Source organism: Liolophura sinensis, chromosome 13, assembly GCF_032854445.1.
Source record: "Liolophura sinensis isolate JHLJ2023 chromosome 13, CUHK_Ljap_v2, whole genome shotgun sequence".
Classification (NCBI taxonomy): domain Eukaryota; kingdom Metazoa; phylum Mollusca; class Polyplacophora; order Chitonida; family Chitonidae; genus Liolophura; species Liolophura sinensis.
This window is the reverse complement of record NC_088307.1, coordinates 18,781,716-18,800,500: the sequence shown is the minus strand read 5'-3', so window position 1 is coordinate 18,800,500 and position 18,785 is coordinate 18,781,716. Positions and strand designations below refer to the sequence as shown.

At 40.7% G+C, this 18,785-nt stretch overlaps 1 protein-coding gene across 1 annotated transcript in view; it reads right to left on the bottom strand.

The window, feature by feature from the left end:
- The window catches only part of LOC135480949 (abnormal spindle-like microcephaly-associated protein homolog), a 31,498-nt gene that overhangs the window by 1,821 nt on the left and 10,892 nt on the right, over nt 1-18,785 (bottom strand). The window contains exons 9-24 of the mRNA XM_064760880.1: nt 18,328-18,458; nt 17,291-17,466; nt 16,791-16,936; nt 16,148-16,233; nt 13,828-13,939; nt 13,232-13,347; nt 12,314-12,494; nt 11,951-12,024; nt 11,039-11,239; nt 9,226-9,420; nt 4,552-8,136; nt 3,983-4,132; nt 3,406-3,597; nt 1,897-2,086; nt 1,325-1,479; nt 162-311 (exon numbers count right to left, since the gene is read on the bottom strand). Coding sequence (XP_064616950.1) covers nt 162-311; nt 1,325-1,479; nt 1,897-2,086; nt 3,406-3,597; nt 3,983-4,132; nt 4,552-8,136; nt 9,226-9,420; nt 11,039-11,239; nt 11,951-12,024; nt 12,314-12,494; nt 13,232-13,347; nt 13,828-13,939; nt 16,148-16,233; nt 16,791-16,936; nt 17,291-17,466; nt 18,328-18,458 — 5,840 coding nt within the window. The remainder of the gene's footprint in view (nt 1-161; nt 312-1,324; nt 1,480-1,896; nt 2,087-3,405; nt 3,598-3,982; nt 4,133-4,551; nt 8,137-9,225; nt 9,421-11,038; nt 11,240-11,950; nt 12,025-12,313; nt 12,495-13,231; nt 13,348-13,827; nt 13,940-16,147; nt 16,234-16,790; nt 16,937-17,290; nt 17,467-18,327; nt 18,459-18,785) is intronic.

The following is an 18,785-nucleotide window of genomic DNA, read 5'->3' as shown; positions in this document are numbered from 1 at the left end:
CTCTTTTAAAGTCTTAGGTGTGATTTGACCTAGGGTTGGCCCTGGATCTACCACTTCCAAAGAACTGAAAAGAGAACTCTTAATGATGTATGTTGCAGGCCCCACCAGGTACCAGAAAAGGCAGATACATGTATGAGAACTCGTTTTAACATCATAATTACCTGTCTGCGCCTGGGCTCCAGTCCCAAAATGCCCAGTAAAGTACAGGCCTTAGAGAAGATGAGGCCCTTCTCTCTGTAGATCTGCATCAGGTCCACCAGGGTAGGGACAGACTCCTCGGCCTCATAAACAGCCCTTACGGTCCTGTCAAACTAAAACAAACAGCAATATGTGATGGGCTCTGTTTCCTTTGAAAAACAAAGTGACCTTAAATACTATACAAAATACAAGTATGAGTCTGATGTTTACCGAAAGTCAATACCCCAAATGACCTAAAATTTCGTCCATGGCTAAGTTGCACATTTAGATTCTGGGAGTTGTATTGATTTTAGAAAGGTCTTTTGAGAATTGTTTGGGAAGTATGACGATACCCTACTGGGAAAATGTAAATTTTAGCACCAGAAGTAAAACCTCATGACATTTATTTGCCTGCAAAAAATGCTCTTTTGTGGTTGAATGTTTAGGTCATTTAGGGTATTTAGAGCTGATCTTGGTACAGAAAATACAGAAGATTTGGTTTGATCAGCGAATACAGATTTTTGCCCAAAATCTCTTGTACAGCCTCTGTAATTATATGACAGAGGCGTAATGTCATATTCAAGAATTTTTCGCTTATATGGCTGTGGTCAGCAACCTGCGGATGGTCATGGGTTTCCGCCGGGCTCTGCCCGGTTTCCTCCCACCTTAATGCTGGCCACCGTCGTATAAGTGAAATATTCTTGAGTACAGCATAAAAAAACACCAATCAAATAAACTGAACCAGTGAGGGAGCATTTGGAAACGTGATTTTAATATTTGATTCTTTCCACATGGACCTTGGCCTTTCTGGGTGACATGGCATTACTATCAAGTGGTCAGCATGCATGTGATTTATGTTAAGGTGAAAAGTAGTCCAACCAGCTCGATGTCTTTTTTAAACATCTGCTGAAAGTCACAAGAGCGGGTATAATATAGACTTTGCCTCAACTAAACTACAAGGTAAACTGGGAGGGATGTGACCCCTCAAAACTGAAAGGCCTTGTAATGCTCCAAGAATTCCTCTCATCTTGCACATCTCTCTAAGATCCTGGGATGAGAGGGGGAAATTCTCTAGGCTACAAAGTTCTCAGAAGCACATTTAAAATTTGAGGCCAATTTTACACAAAATCCACAGTAATTTATGTACCTTGGCCAAGTTGAGTAGAATATCGAGTGAATACTTGATGAGCTCCATGTGCGGCATGCTGCGGTTGCAGCTACGGATCAGCCTATAGATAACATCCACTGCATTCACTTCCACGATCCTCAGACAGCATTCTGCAGACAACCTCGTTACAACCTCTGCAAAATAGCAATACACAGCAACGTAAATTGACCTGTTTCCAACAATTTTCACTTTCATTTACAAAATTCACAAAAACTGAAATAATGTTCACTGTAGACAATCTATCGTCTTTTTATAAATTATCTTATTTCGCTGATGTCTTATGCAGTATTACAGGTTATTAGAGGAGAAAAAAATACTAAAAAGTTTACACGTAAACAGGTAACTGTCAAATCATGCAAGTCCACAGGAGCTGGATTTGAACTCCCAATCTTTCTGGACTTGTAAGAGTTGACTGAGTACCATTACCCCCTCCCCTCCTATCAAAACCAGAATCATAAACCACACATATCATGCACAGTCTCAAACATTTTACCTACCATGCTGGGTAGAAAAACTATCAAAGTTGATATCCTGATACGTCTCTGGCTTACCTAAATGCATCAAGGCTTCCAGAATGTAGGCTAACTGCTTGCAGCGTAACAGGTAATCTAATGCTGACGCAGTACGCTGTCCCAGCGTCTTGTCGTCTGTGGCTGCGTTGTTGGCCTCTTGCACCCTCTGTCGCACCTTCTTTAGTTCCTTGCTGCTCCGCCGGCGTGCATGGTAACCACGCCATCGAGCCTAATGATGGAAAGGAAGTAAAGATAGAAAAGCTTAGGAATCTGAAAACTTGTGTTAAGTAACCCTGTTCAGCACTATTAAGAATCTACAAGTCAAGAAATGCATTTGTTTGTTTATTTATGGCAAAAACGCCGGCACAAATTACATCATGTGGAAACGCATAAAGCACTGTCACTGATTCTCAAATAAAAAATTAAATTCTTGTCACAATGCTTAGATTTTGGTGCAAGAATTTGAAATTTTGACACACTTGTCTTCAGATCACATTAACAATGTGGTCAAAATTTTAATTTTGTAGGCCCAAAATATTTACTCTAAAATGGCAAGCCTGGAAATAATAATTGATAGATTTATTTATTTTTTTGATTGGTGTTTTACAACGTACTCAAGAATATTTCGCTTATACAACAGCAGCCAGCATTACGGTGGGAGAAAAGCGAGCAGAGCCCTGGGGAAACCATGACCATCCGCAGGTTGCTGAAGACCTTCCCACATACAGCTGGAGAGGAAGCCAGCATGAGCTGGACTTCAACTCACATCGACTGCATTGGAGAGGTGCTCCCGGGTCATTACGCTGCGCTAGTGCGCTTACCAACTCAGCCACGGAGGCCTCAAAATAATAACTGAGTTGGTGGGAGACATAAATGAAAAATTTTCCGGCTACCACTTTCATAAAAGCATGTAACAAGTTACAATGTTGTTTACACAGCTGTCTGGTTTGGTTGTTCATTGCCAGGTTTGAAATGTTATTTCAAATCTGACTGTGACTGTGAAGTCAGAAAATGCTTCGTGGAATTGATCCCTGATCAATGGGGTCCCATGTTACATCCCAGTGCAAATTGGGGTGCTTTCCATCCATCGATGTGACTGCCACTGGAGGACACAGTATGACGTCCCAATAATCCAGAAGTCACGTCAAGTCAAGTGAGTTAAGACACTACAACATCGGCTTCACCAACGCAAGGCTTGAAAGTGCCACTGGTCTCCTTAAAAGGCCATTGGAACGACACGTCAGCATCCACTACCTCCTCCAGTGCCCACTGGGGTGCGAATGGAACGGACCCTTGGTGTATATCACCCCATGTTGGCAGATTAACCCTACGAGCCTCCAAGGGACATCCCTCTGTTGTTGGAAGGTTGAACTTCAGAACATGCTGCACATTTCGTGACGGGAAGGAACATTTGCAAATTACCACATCTCACCTGTAAGACAGTCGCGAGCCTCCAAGGGACATCACTCTGTTGTTGGAAGGTTGAACTTCAGAACATGCTGCACATTTCGTGACGGGAAGGAAAATTTGCAAATTACCACATCTCACCTGTAAGACAGTCGCAGCTTCAACTCTCTTCTTCTGCCGTCGCCTCTCCAACCAGGCGCGCACTGCATTCTGGATTCTCTGCGCTGCTCCGCTGCGCCGCAGCCTCCATCTGCGCACTGCACCCTGGATTGTCTTGGTTGCTTCCAGTGCTCTCAGGTATCTCATTCTGTCCAGTCTGCCTCGTACCCATCTCTGCAAAATGTATGCAAGACAGTACAGGTAATGGCCTCTCAAGGACAAGTCTGCAAACACAGCTAACATGTGTGATCATGTGCAGTTATTCTAACCTCATTTTTGTTTTTGGCAATTAGGTGCACCATTCTTTTCACTTTCTTCACGTAATTTATGAGTGACATTAATACAATAATACATACAAATTTATCAATGATTTTAATATCCTTACTGGTGAATTTTTGATAGTAAAAAAAAAAAAGCAATCTTGTGATCATTCTCTGCAAAGTAACATAAAATATAATAAGAAGGATGAGTCTGTTCTCACACCTAACACAATCCCTGAAGTTTTATCGATCTGGAATTGGGGTGATTCTGGAAGTGCAAACTTGGTAGTAAAGCTCACCTGTAGGTAGATTACACTGGCCAAGTGTTTTCTGGCCACCTTCAGCTGTATGTGACATCTGAAACACCTCTGTATTGTAACGGCAGACAACTCCCGTCGTGCTCGCAGAACAAAATCTGCCACTTTAGCCTGGCGATGTTCCTCGTAAGCCTGCAGGTGTGAACAGTTTAGAAATTTTTTTTAAAAATTAGTATTTGGATTGGATACCAGGCCATGAATGTAATCGCTAATGGATAAAGACTGAACAATGTAAAAAGTCAGGTTAAAAAGTGCTGACAGACCTTCCCACGTACGGCCGGAGAGGAAGCCAGTATGAGCTGGACTTGAACCAACAAAAACCGCATTGGTGAGAGACTCCTGGGTCAATGAGGCTGCGCTAGCGCACTAACCACCTGAGCCACGGAGGCCCCTCTAGAGGGCTGATGAGCTCCATTAGAAATAATAGCATACATGCGTTAATTATGTTCAAATGAAAAGAGAACAGAATGAAGCTGAAATACTGTTTTTCGTAAATAAGACTGCAATTCAAGAGAAGTTTACAAAAGGTTACAACTGATTTTGATACTTACAGTAACAAGGTACTCGTATGCTCGAAGTGCTAGCAGTCTTCTGAAGTGTGTTTGTACAACAACAACAGCCCTCCTCAGCTGCATGAAATCCCTCCTCTGCACCCATCCTCTGTACACTGCTTGGATCTTTGTCGCTGCACTTACTTGACGAATGTGCCTCTCTGCTAAAACCTTTCTGTACCAAGTTTGAATTTTGCAAGCGGAAGAATTTCTCAGCTTTGCAGCTTTACGAACCGTTGAACAGAAAAGGTAGGCACGGATGTTGCGTTGCAAAATCATTACAGCAAACCGTCGTCTTTCTCGTTGCTTCTTTGAAATCAACACTCTTGTCCACGTCTGTAATATAATCGTAGCTCTTCGCTTGTGGAGGTACAACTGTCTTTCTCGCTGCATTCGGAAGTACGATTGTAGCAGGACAGCTGCTTTGTTTCTTCTGATATTTTGTCGCACAAGAAAACCTCTGACAACTCTCTGCACGTCAACAACAGCAGTTTTGATACGCAGAAATTGCTCTCGCTGCATCTTACCCATCAGAATTAGTCTGAACCATTTCTGGATACTTACAGTGGCTTCAAGAATTTGCTCACGTTGTTGTTGTACCTGGAATTCATGTTCTTTTTCACGTGCCAGTCGCTTGGCTAACCACCACCTTTTGATAACCATGCTTGCCCACAACATTCTTTTGTAGCGTGATCTTGCCAAGTAACCACGGAAACAAGCTTGAATTTTGATGATCGAGCCCCTCAGCTTCAAAAACTTTCGCCTATCTTTAGAGCCTCTCCAAAAGGCTTGGATGCTTCTCGCTGCTAAGGTCTGCTGCACTACTTTCCTGCAGAGATATCCTCTAACCAAAGCTTGGATGTGCACGGTCGCAGATTTCAAATTGCAAAACGCTTGTCGCTCTTTCCTCATCACCTGTTTGGCTCGTACTCTTTCCTGCAGTCTGCAAACCGTCTGTTGAAGTTTCAGGTAGCGTCGTCGTTGCAATGTTCCCTTAAGCCTGCTCTGTATGACAATGCAAGATTTTCTCCACCTGATGAATGCTTGCCTCTGTTTGTAGCCTTTGTAGAATGCCTGGATCTTCACTGAAGATGATTTCATGCGGTGAAACTGCTTCTGTGTTTGAATCATTTCTCGGTACCTCCTGTACCACATCTGAACGGCAACAACTGCGTTCCTGCGGCGCTGGTAATCCCTGCGTACTGAAAATCCGCGGAAGCTAGCCTGAATCAAGATAGCCGCCTTATGTTGTTGTTGTAAAGATCTGCGGAGGAGAAACCCTCGTGTGGCAGCCTGAAGTCGAATGACACAGCTACGTTGGGAGACAAACAAACTTCGTTGGATTCGTCCGGCTTGATTGGCCCTGAAAGCCCTCTGGAGACATACTGCTGCTTTTCGCATCTGATGAAATCGACGATGACACTGACATCTTCTCAAGTTCGCTTGTAGAATAACACAGGCGGCTCGCTTCTGAAGGAATTGCTTTCTCTGGAGATATCCTCTCACATGAGACTGAAGTTTTATCAGCGAAGCCAGCTCTCGAGCAGACTTTTTCTCCTTGAATATTCTAAATGCTGACTGCAGACATACTGTAGCTCTTTTCAGCCGTAAAAAATTCTCTCTGTCTTGCTTCATGATGAGTCGTGCTCGGTAAGCCCTCTGCAAAACAACTGCAGCTCTCTCAGAACGTCGTCGTAGCAGGACAGCTCTCAGTTTTGTCTGTATTAGACACACAGCTGTCAACTGCTCTTGGAAAGTTTTTCGACATTTCCACCCTCTATAAACTGTCTGTATCCGCACAGATGCTCTTACCATTTCCAAGTACTTCTCTCGTTCACCTCGACCTATGCGAAATGCCCGATAACGAGACTGCAAAACCACTGCTGCAGCTCGCACCTGCAGAAAATGACATCGATCAAAGTAACCTCTAAGGTGAGCTTGCAGAGTTATGGCTGCTTTTTGTTTAGCAACATACTCTTTGCACACAGCATATCCCTTCCAGCATACCTGTATCAAAATGGCCGATTTCACTTGTGCACAGCGCAAGTTCTTCGCCTGTTTTGCACACTGATATGTGCGGAATTGTTTCTGAATGACTTCAGCCGATTTACGCTGTCTCAAATATCGGCGTCTCTCGACTGCGCCTCGCCTCAGTGCCTGCATCTTGACAACATGTTGCACTAGACATTTCTTCTTTCTCCATGCTCGTTGTGCAGTCAGTGTAGCTGCTTTCAGCTTGCAAAATTCCGATCTGATTTTTTTCGTAAGACAACAATTTCGATAACTCTTCTGCAAAGTAATCACAGATGTTCGGATTTCGCAGAATTTCTTTCGCTGTGATCTCTCCCGCCACATACACTGAACAGTCAAGGCGGCTGATTTAACCCTGCAGTACCATTTTCGTACCTGATACCGTTTCCACGACGACTGAATGGTCATAGCCGCCCCTACCATTATGTCGATTTCAAGACGAACAACCGTGCCCAGTCTGAAAGCTCTGTAACACCGTTGGATAGTCAGAGTTGCATTGCGCATTTTAATAAAACGCCTTCTGCACAGAAGAGCTTTTCGGGAAGACTGGATGATGATGACTGATCTTCGGATTTGGAGGTAATTACTTCGTGTCCTGTACATTCTCCATGAGGCCTGTATAGAAATGGCTGACCTTTCGAGTAAAAGTTCATGTTCCAAACGCCTCTCCTTAAACTTCCTAAAACATCTTTGGATAATAACAGTGGCTCCTTTGAGAGTTTTAAATTCCCGTCTTACTAAAAATCTTCTCGTGGCACTCTGGATTGTTACTGCTGCTCTGCGCTTCTTCAAAAAAGCGGATCTCCTTTGACGACCTCTCTCGTGTCGTTGAAGTACAAGGGCAGCTTCCTCGCGACACACCTTCCAAGCGAGATATTCCCTCTTGCATCGTCGCATTTCCAACTGTGCTCGAAACTGCCTCTGTACAATTACTGTCGCCAGCCTGAGAGCAAGAAACTTGATTCGGGCCTTGTAACCGCGGAAACTGGCCTGAAGAACCACAGCCAATCTTCTCTGTCGCTGATATTTCGCCTGTTGTGAAAATCCCCTCCACCTTGTCTGAATCAAGATTGCTGATTTTCTCATCTTTTCAAAATTCTTCCTGTCTGTTTCCATGGCAACCAGGGCTCTGTATCTTCTCTGAACAACGACAGCATGGTGACGTAGCATCACAAATCGCCTTCTTGCAACGATCATCCTAAACCTTGTCTGGAGACGAATCACGGAGCTGCGCATCTTCAAGTAGGATCTGCGTTGAAGATAAGATTTCCACGCTGACTGAATAACAACGGTGGACCTTGCTCTTAGTCGCGAATTGCGTTTTCGCCTGAAAGCAGACTGCAAGCAAATGGCTGCATTTCGTTTCTGAATAAATTCCTGACGGATTTCTCTGGTGTCATGTGCACTCCTCCAAAACCCCTGAATCTTCCTGGCAGCACTGTCCCTGCGCAATGCCTTACGCACTAAGTAGCCTCGGACATGAGCCTGTAGACAAAGCACTAAAATTCTTCTCTTGGACATCCTCAGTTGACATAGGAAAGTTCGTGTGGCTTTCTGTGAAAGACAGCAAAGTGAACATAGTTAAAATCAAACTGACTTGTTTTCCCCACAATCAGAAAGTTTATGACTTTGCCCAATTTCTTTTATTTCCATTTTCAACAAAGTTATATGAGCAGATTATTACATTAGTGAGAATTATTTTTTATTTATTAATTTATTTGATTGGCGGTTTATGCTGTACACAAGAATATTTCACTTATACGATGGAAGCCACCATTAGGGTGGTGAGAATCATTAGGAACAGGGGTTGAGCACCATTCTTTCTCGCCACAGCACAGTTTCTAACCCTGAAAACAGGCTGAGACAACTGTGGGTTGAAACAGCAACCTCAGGTCTCTAATCCCCAGAAATACATGCCCCCCATCTAGATCATCTGTCTTCTAGGTCTCTCACAGAACAAAGCTGGTAAAAATGCATGTACATGGAGGGTTTTCACAGCAAACTGTGTCAGAAATGACACAACTCCATGTCATGGTTGAATGCACAAGACAGTTGGGAATTTTTTTTTTAACATAATGCTGCCTTCACAAGTGATTAAATTCAATTTATGCCTGTATAAAATGCAATGTATAAATTATTAGAAAACACAGCCAATTCACACTGCTGATTTCCAGGTGAATTCAGTTGTTTTTTGAGCCACATAAACAGATATACATGACAAAGGTTGGGAAAAACTTAGCCATGTCCCACCCACTTGGTTTGTTCTCTGTATATGTGCATAGGGGGATCTAGCTAACAGGTGTGGCAGGAAGGGGTTGATGATGGGCCGTCTCCCACTACACTGTTTCTTTTGCTGGGTTGGTATAGCACTTCTCTTTTTTGTATATATGTATGTTTACCTTGTAAACTACATGATGCTGTTCTTAGTGTTGTGCTGTATTTGCAGTATATTTTGATATGACACTGTAGTCCATGTTTTTTATGTATTGTTTTATGTGAACGCCTTGCTGAAGAACATTTTCATAGTAAAATCTACTCCTGAGTAGATGAGAGGCTCCTGAGTCATTACACTGCGCTAGTGCTCTAACCAACTGAGCCACAGAGGCCCAGATGGGTATTAAAATGGGACACAAATGGACTTACCTGTAAAACTTCAACAGCCTTGAGTTTGTCCTTGTTTTCTTTCTCCCACTTTAATTGGCTCAGAGTTCTGAGAGCCAGACATCCTCGCCAGGCTGCCTGTATTCTAATAGCAGCAGCCTCTCGCCTCTGTCTGTGGCGTTTGATGAGGAACACACGCACCTTCTTTTGAATTAGGGAAGCTGCTTTAGCTCGCACCTGTGAATAGTCAAATTGAACCATGAAAGCCCTGTCCAGACTATCCAACATCATAAATTTATTAGACAAGCATCAAATCCTTATTTAACACATTATTATGCAACAATGATAAATACCAAAAGTTGGTCCCAAACACCCTCTTTCCTTGAAAAAAAAAATTCAAAAAATGATTAAAGATCATATTTGCAAATAAGTTTTGACCCTTTTTCATCTGAATTTGGCATCATTTTTATGTTTTCTTCTCCTTTAACTCAAGAAGAGTCAACTTTATGTTTTCTTCTCCTTTAACTCAAGAAGAGTCAACTTTATGTTTTCTTCTCCTTTAACTCAAGAAGAGTCAACTTTATGTTTTCTTCTCCTTTAACTCAAGCAGAGTCAACTTGAAGTTGAGTCAACAAGTTGAACCATGCTGAGTAATCTGGACGGATTCTTCAACTCCGTTCAACAACACTCAACACCATCCAACATAGCTGAATCGGAAATGTGCATGTGTATTTTTTGTCAACAAGTTGAGTGAATGCAGCCAATCAGCGGGCATAATGAAATTAGGTGACTGTCTTCAGGCATGTGACCAGGACAAAATGGTGACGCCAAAGTCGAAAGAGAAGAAACTGGTTTCACAATGAGACATTTTCACTGATACAGGAGTATGGCCATGGCAATAAGCGCAGCCAATAAAACCACGACACAATTCTTCTGGCTGCTTGTCATTGTGTCTCATGCATTGGAGAGAAAGACGGAAATTTCCCTCCAATTTATCGAAAATTTGGTAAAAAACACAGCTCAACTTGGTTCAACACACAACAACAGTGTTGACCTGTCTATTTTGTAGACAGGACACTCAATTCACCTCAACAGCGTTCAGCTTGCTGTTGATTCAACAAAAGTTGAACAATGTTGGATAGTTTGCATGGGGCTTTAGTATAACGTGATTAAAAAGGAATGTCTTCCGGATAAGTAGTTACAAATTGCTTATTTCTGTTGGTATTAAGTGAAATATTTGTTAATATTGATTTTTTTTCCCTCTTTTTTTTGTTGAAAGATCCAAGATTTTCATTACTTATTTAAAATAATTAAGATCACTACCATTCATTACCAAGCATTACAAAATTATGCAGTGGGCCTATCGAACAAGTCAAACTGTACATACAGTACACTTGGAATAATAATAATAATGTAAATTGTTGAGAACAAGTAGTTTAAAAGCAGCTTGCACTTGTGAACAGTCAAATTGTATGCATGGCATACTTGTATAATAAAGTAAACTGTTGAGGACAAGTAGCTTACAAGTAGCTTGCACCTAAAAGTCAAACTGTATGAAAGGCATGCATGGATAATAAAATATCTAGCTTACAAGTATGAACAGTCAAGCTAACGTGCAGCATACTTTAATAGATGATAAGGTATGAGAACAAGTAGCTTGCACAAATTGTTGATTTGAAAAACTGATTGGAAACTTGTCCATTCTCTTCTGGATCTTTAAAAAAAACCAAAAAACTCTTTACTCACAAATATTTCACTTAATAACAAAACATATACACAAAACCATAAGGTTTATAACAAAATGTACAAGTAGGACATGCACCTTATTATCTCTTACCAGATAAAATCAGTATACCTGGTTGTGTATGCGTTGTTGTTGTATTTTGTGTCTGCGCCAGGCAGTCTGGATCACACGGGCCGCCTTCATCTCTTCCTGAACGTCCAGCAGGCGGGCACACAGGTGGGCCAGGTATGTCACCACAACTCGCTCATCAGGGATTGTATTGGACATGTCAGTGGACTTCACCATCAAGGGGATTCCCCCAAGCTCAGACACCTGCAACAGGTAACATAATGGGTCTATTAGATTGTTGTTTCAAACTACTTGGAGTTTGAGGTTTAACGCCATACTCAAGGCTATTTCACTGATATCATAGAAACCATAAATTATGGTTAGAGAAAACCAGGCTCTCTGCTTGCGGGGAAACCCATGACCATCCCCATGTTGCCGGCTAAACTTTCCATGTATGATCAGAGAGGAAACCATATTTAGACTTGAACGCACAGCGACAGCATTGCTGAGAGGCTCCGAAGTCATTGTGCTGCACTGGCATGCTAACCATGTGGCAACAAAGCCCCCTCAGACTCAAGGGTTTTTCACCAATATACAGTGGTGGCCAGGTTTGAGAAAACCATCGAGCATTGGCAAGTTACTGACCAACTTGTCGGGTAAGCCTGTCAGGTAATCCAAACCTAATTGTCAGGTCAAAACAATATACTTTCGGAAGTTGTAACAACTCCACTCGTACAAGAATATTTCCCTCCAGATTGGCAAAATCTATGCTTAGCACAAAATGTTTTTTGAACCTGATTTGAAGGATCACAAAATGAATCAGCACACAAAATTTTATCAAAATGAGGCAATATTTGGAGAAGTTATTGCACAGAAACGAAAGCATGACGGACGGTTAGAGACAGACCCAAACTGACAGTCCTCAATTTTTGTAAAAGTGTGGGATAAAAAAAAAAATGCACTGTAAAACCTTACCTTGTCAAACAACAGTTTGAAGTTCTCCTTTTCATTAGCAAGAAGTTTTTCATACACACCAAGGTGACCAAACTCTATAAGACATTGAAATATGGACAATGGTATAAATTATAATAATAAACACATGTTTAGATGTAGATAGCACATTTTTGGATTAAATACAGCTTCACAAATAAAATTCAACATTGAAATAAATATTAAATAATAAAAAGAAACAAACATTTTAAATTGGATCACACAGAAAAAAATACTGATTATTTTAGCAGCAGAAAATTTTAACCTCTATGCTAGGCAGATGGCTATGCACTTTAACACAGATTTTACTCCCATGCATGAGGTTTGACAGTCTTTTACAATTTTCACCTGGGTCAATCTGTTGAATCATTGGACTTGAAAAACTGTCATCCATATCCTGTGACTTGTTCTGGTACATCATACTGGTCTCTGATTGGATGTCAGACAGTGGGAGGAGCCCTGGATAGTAGTGATGGACAAGGTAACAGAAGGCCCGCCCATCTGAGAAGGACACTGTGAAGTTCTCAATCTGCCAAACATACAGAGTGTAAATATTAGGTACAGCAAAACACCCAATAAAATGTTGGTTAAAAAAATATTCAGATTTAAGCTTAAGTATTAACCAAAGTTTTGTATTAAGAATCAGGATGGGGTCAGGATAAATGCTATGTCGGGCTTATTAACCTTTTCCCCATTTTTCACACCAATTGGATAATAGATTTCTTAGACTTTTCAAAGAAAAACAAAGGGAAAACTTGAAACGTGGATGTGCTCCACAAAAAAAGGTCAAAGTCACATCAGAAATGTCACAAACAAGTTTCGACCTGAGTCCAAATATAGATAATGTGAGTTAGTGCTTGGGGTTTAACGTCGTACTCATCAATTTTTCAGTCATATGACGATGAAGGAATCCTTAGAGTGCATGTAATGTGCCTCCTTGTTGCAGGATGGATTTCCACCGCTCTTTTATCTAGTAATGCTTCACTGAGATGCTTTACCAAAGGCAAGTAAGCAGCCCCGCCTGAGCCATTATACTGATACGGGTCAACCAGTTGTTGCACAATCCCCTTCATGCTGAACGCTAAGCGAGGAAGCTACAACTTCCTCTTTTAATGTCTTAGGTGTGACTCGACCCAGGATTGACCCTGGATCTACCGCTCACATGGATAAAGTGATGTAATACCCTAAAGAGTTTGTAGATTGCCACATCTGCAGAAAAGAGCAAGTCTGATATTGTAGAGGGCTACACTACAGAAAAAGACAAACCTTGAGATTGTAGAAGGCACAGACTGCTCTAGTCCACTCCAGCAGAAGTCGTAGTTTCTCACTTTTTTGACAGATCTGTGAATCAGTTCCTCTGTCTTTCTCCCAGGGAGACCCCACTGCAATGACAAAACAAATTCAAGGAATTCATATCTCATAGTAAACAAGCAAAGCTTATGCATGGATCAAGATGCTTTATGCTTCAAGGGGGCTACAAAAAATGAATCCCCACCCAAAATTTAACCAAAATCGGATGCATGAAGCAGTTTTTGCACACAAACCAAAAGAATAAATCAAACATCACTAAATACGCAGAAATTATGCACAAATCCAGCTGGGTTTTTTTCTCTTTTTATTAGATTTGAGGTTACACATAACAAAAATGCGCATAAAATTTTATGAAAACATTTTCAAGCAGTCACTGCACAGTTATTGCACAGAAAGCTGGAAAGATGGACGAGCATAAATTAATATCCCTCACATTCGTTGAAGCAAGGGATAATTACTGTTAGCTCTCCTGAAAAGAAAGAATCACATTATTGGGTTTTAATAAACTAGCTTGTGTAACTAGTATAGTTACATCAGTGGAGACCTCATACCGTCTTCTACAAGTCCTCCAATCACATTATCCCAGTCTTTCCTAACACGAAGACATTTGGCCAACATCTGCACTTCCTCTCGAAGCTTGGCTTCATTTATCAGCACATCAACCTGTTAGTAGAAAAAAAAAACAAAAAACAAGAGGAAGTAAGTACACAGTCTGTAAAAAGTGTAGCAATTCTGTGACTTTATAACTCTCTAATATTGTTAGATCACATCTTTTATTGTCTAAGGCATGAAATCATGTGCTCATAAATGAAGTTTTCACGATTACATTTTGTTTTTATCAGTCCATTAAATGTAAGAGCCACCCTAAAAAAGCACCGTGCTTATGAGTAGCTGATACCAACACTTTTTTTGAAATCTTTTATCTCATAAATTTTTATAACAGGTACATCATCCCCAAGGATGTCACATCTACAGGTGTCAAACAATCCTTCATCTCATAACTAATTACACTACGTACTGTAGGATTGTGACAGATCATCAACAATGATGTCACATCTACAGGTGTCAAACAATCCTTCATCTCATAACTAATTACACTACGTATTGTAGGATGGTAATACATGTAGATCATCCCCAAGGATGTCACATATACAGGTGTCAAACAATCCTTCATCTCATACATAATTACACTACGTACTGTAGGATGGTAATACATGTAGATCATCCCCAAGGATGTCACATTTACGGGTGTCAAACAATCCTTCATCTCATACATAATTACACTACGTACTGTAGGATGGTAATACATGTAGATCATCCCCAAGGATGTCACATCTACAGGTGTCAAACAATCCTTCATCTCATAACTAATTACACTACGTATTGTAGGATGGTAATACATGTAGATCATCCCCAAGGATGTCACATATACAGGTGTCAAACAATCCTTCATCTCATACATAATTACACTACGTACTGTAGAATGGTAATACATGTAGATCATCCCCAAGGATGTCACATCTACAGGTGTCATACAATCCTTCATCTCATACATAATTACACTACGTACTGTAAGATGGTAATACATGTAGATCATCCCCAAGGATGTCACATCTACAGGTGTCAAACAATCCTTCATCTCATAAATAATTACACTAGGCACTGTAGGATGGTAATACATGTAGATCATCCCCAAGGATGTCACATCTACAGGTGTCAAACAATCCTTCATCTCATAAATAATTACACTACATACTGTAGGATTGTGACAGATCATCCCCAAGGATGTCACATCTACAGGTGTCATACAATCCTTCATCTCATAAATAATTACACTACGTACTGTAGGATGGTAATACATGTAGATCATCCCCAATGACGTCACATCTACAGGTGTCAAACAATCCTTCATCTCATAAAAAAATACACTACGTATTGTAGGATTGTGACAGATCATCCCCAATGATGTCACATTTACAGGTGTCAAACAATCCTTCATCTCATACATAATTACACTACGTACTGTAGGATGGTAATACATGTAGATCATCCCCAATGACGTCACATCTACAGGTGTCATACAATCCTTCATCTCATAAATAAATACACTACATATTGTAGGATTGTGACAGATCATACCCAATGATGTCACATTTACAGGTGTCAAACAATCCTTCATCTCATAATTAATTACACTACGTACTGTAGGATGGTAATACATGTAGATCATCCCCAAGGATGTCACATCTACAGGTGTCAAACAATCCTTCATCTCATAAATAATTACACTACGCACTGTAGGATGGTAATACATGTAGATCATCCCCAATGATGTCACATCTACAGGTGTCAAACAATCCTTCATCTCATACATAATTACACTACGTACTGTAGGATTGTGACAGATCATCCCCAAGGATGTCACATCTACAGGTGTCATACAATCCTTCATCTCATAAATAAATACACTACATACTGTAGGATTGTGACAGATCATCCCCAAGGATGTCACATCTACAGGTGTCAAACAATCCTTCATCTCATACATAATTACACTACGTACTGTAGGATGGTAATACATGTAGATCATCCCCAAGGATGTCACATCTACAGGTGTCAAACAATCCTTCATCTCATAAATAATTACACTACGTAATGTAGGATTGTAATACATGTAGATCAAACCCAATGCCATACCTACAGAGGTGTCAGTTGCTTGAAAGACACCTGTCCTAACAACCCATTCAGGTAACAGAAAAGGCCAACCAAAGTGTTTTTTGTTTTACACGGCTGTAACATGCATGTAGTGATGACTTAATCACTGCACCTGGGGTTTAATCAGTGTTCAAAGAAGTTTACAGTTCCACTTACCTGGAAGTTAAATATAATGTTCCACAGAAGGGCCAGGGTTTTCTCTCTGTGACCGTCCACAATGTCACGAGGGCTGACCTTGCCACCTGGCAAGATTCAAGGTTAAAATCAAACATGACCAATTCTATATAAGACACAGAAACATCTTTAAAAATTTTGCTGTGTATTTTTCTGGTGAATCAAAACCCCTAATAACATTTTAATTTGGACATCATTTGCAGAAATTGGCAGAAAATTGGCTCAAGAAAACAGGACAGATTTTGTGAAAAAGTAAGTAAGTGCACCAAAAATATTAAGAACAAAACACAAGTAAAAACTTGCAATAGTTGTGACAATCCACACGCAGTCAAAGCCATCTTGGATTTAGTCCCCTCTTTATGGGAAAGGACCATATTAAAATAGAAGATGTCAAAAATTTGATTGGCAGGCCAATGATAAAAGACGGGATGTCAAAATTTGACAAGCATAGCAACATCATATCGAGTTGCTTGTTGTAGTTGTTCAGGAAGCTGTTTTCAAAAACGGTTGTAAAATTGCACTGAACTAATCATCACGACGTTGTAATGGCTTAAATCGCTTTGGTAACTATGACCGGCGTAACATTAAGACCACTTTGAGAAACAGCCCCCAGGGTCCCACTTACCATCCGTGGGGTCTGATATGTGGCTATACTGAGTGAGAGCTTTGAAGGTCATCTCAAGGTTATGGACCTTCTGCAGCCTGCTGATGGCTGGCACGCGCAAACGTCTGCATAGGTCCCAGGTGTGGGTTAGCAACTCAATCACACGACTGCAAAATGAAAAAGAATGGCAACTGTTATAGGTAACAAATAAAAACAAGAGCTGGTGAAACTGGAAGCAATATCTTAAGATTTTGTTAATAGATTACCCCCTCAGTTGATAGTATTTACTGTTTAAGGAAATTTTTGTGAAAAAAAAAACAACATACAATCCATAATACATGTACTTGTATTTATAAGCACTGTAATACAGCAAATCAGGAAAAAAATATGCTTTGAAATTTTGATAAAAGAATATATAACTATAGTTTATCAGTTTTCATTGTGATCTGACACCTACAGAATTTAGTTAAAAAAAAAAACTTCTGATACATTACAGTCAAACTTCGGTCAAGTATACTTACGTGAGTCGCAGCCCATCCCGCAAATCCTTGGCCAGGTTTGTGACAGCGTAGTCAAACTCATCCAGGGGTATCTGTACATGACTGACAGTGTAACCAAGGTAACCAAGATGGCGGGTGATGTCCCCTTCTCCACTCAAGTAGTCCTTTGAGAATTGGAACAACAGCTCTTTGCTGGACTGAAAACAGTGATTCATTCAGGATCATCAAAACAATATCATTTTTTTTCCTTTTTATTATTCTTTCACACCTAACTTTACAATGCAGCCTCAGTATTAACTTTATGGGGGTAAGGCTTATGGGTGGAAACCACATCTCACCAAGTTAATGGTACCCATCATTGTTTGTTGGTTGGTTTGCTTGGGGTTTAACATTGTTTTCAATATTGTTTTCGGTAATCATGATGGTGTCTCTTTGTAGCAGGTTGGCTCCAGGCAATGCAGGCACATTTACAGTGCTGCATCACAGGAACGCCATGCCAAAGACACCCTGACACCATGTCCCACCCAGTCACGTTATACTGACACCTGGCTGACTAGTATTTGTTCCATTTCTCTCATGCGGAGTGACCAGTGAGGTAGTGCCAAGATTAAAAGTAAAAGTTTTAGGTATGACTTGGCTTGGGATTGAACCCAGGATCTACTGTTTATAAAGCAGAAGCTTACTTGTCAATAACCAGGAGCAGGATTAAAACAAGTCACAATATTGCTCGTCATCTTCTGGGAGAGCAACACTAAGTTAGCGTGACCCATAAGGGTGCTGAAAACAGCTAGCAGCATATACTGTCTCAATACTAAAGTCTAGCATGTCACAAAAAGGCAGCTTTATTATTATTGATCTGAGGCCTCCGTGGCCCAGTTGGTTAGCGCAGCATAATGACCTAGTAGCCTCTCACCGGGCTCTGCCCGGTTTCCCCCCATCATTATGCTGGCTGCGAGGCAGATGCTCTAACCATTAGGCCATGAATATGTGAAACCCATGAACATGTGAAGTGATAAAGTCTACTAATCAATCACTCAACAATCTTGCACTCTCCATACCTTCCACTCTGCGTCTTTACAGAAGAGACACGGATCGTGATCAATCAAACGAGCTTGTTTTGACGTGTCCAGGAAAAACACCAGCATGAGGAACTTCTTGAGGACATGTTTGGAGACGGCTTCTTGGTACCCTGTGAGGCAAAAAATAGAATCCATAGTTTTACACAACATAACCTCTGACAAAACCTGCTTTTAATATTTATGACTGGAAATCTTTCAACATGACGAGATGTATGGATAACAACTTCTGTTACCCATATATTTTGTTATGTTATCCAACTTCTAAATGCCTCCCAAAGATGTGAAAATCTTTTATTTTCCAAACCATTTCTTCAATTCAGTAAATGTACTGGTAAAATGAGTATACACCATTGCTGAGTCTTTATGTTAGGATGTTCCACATAAAGGAATTAAATAAGTTATATATTTTAAACATTTTTTAATAAGAATCGCAAGGA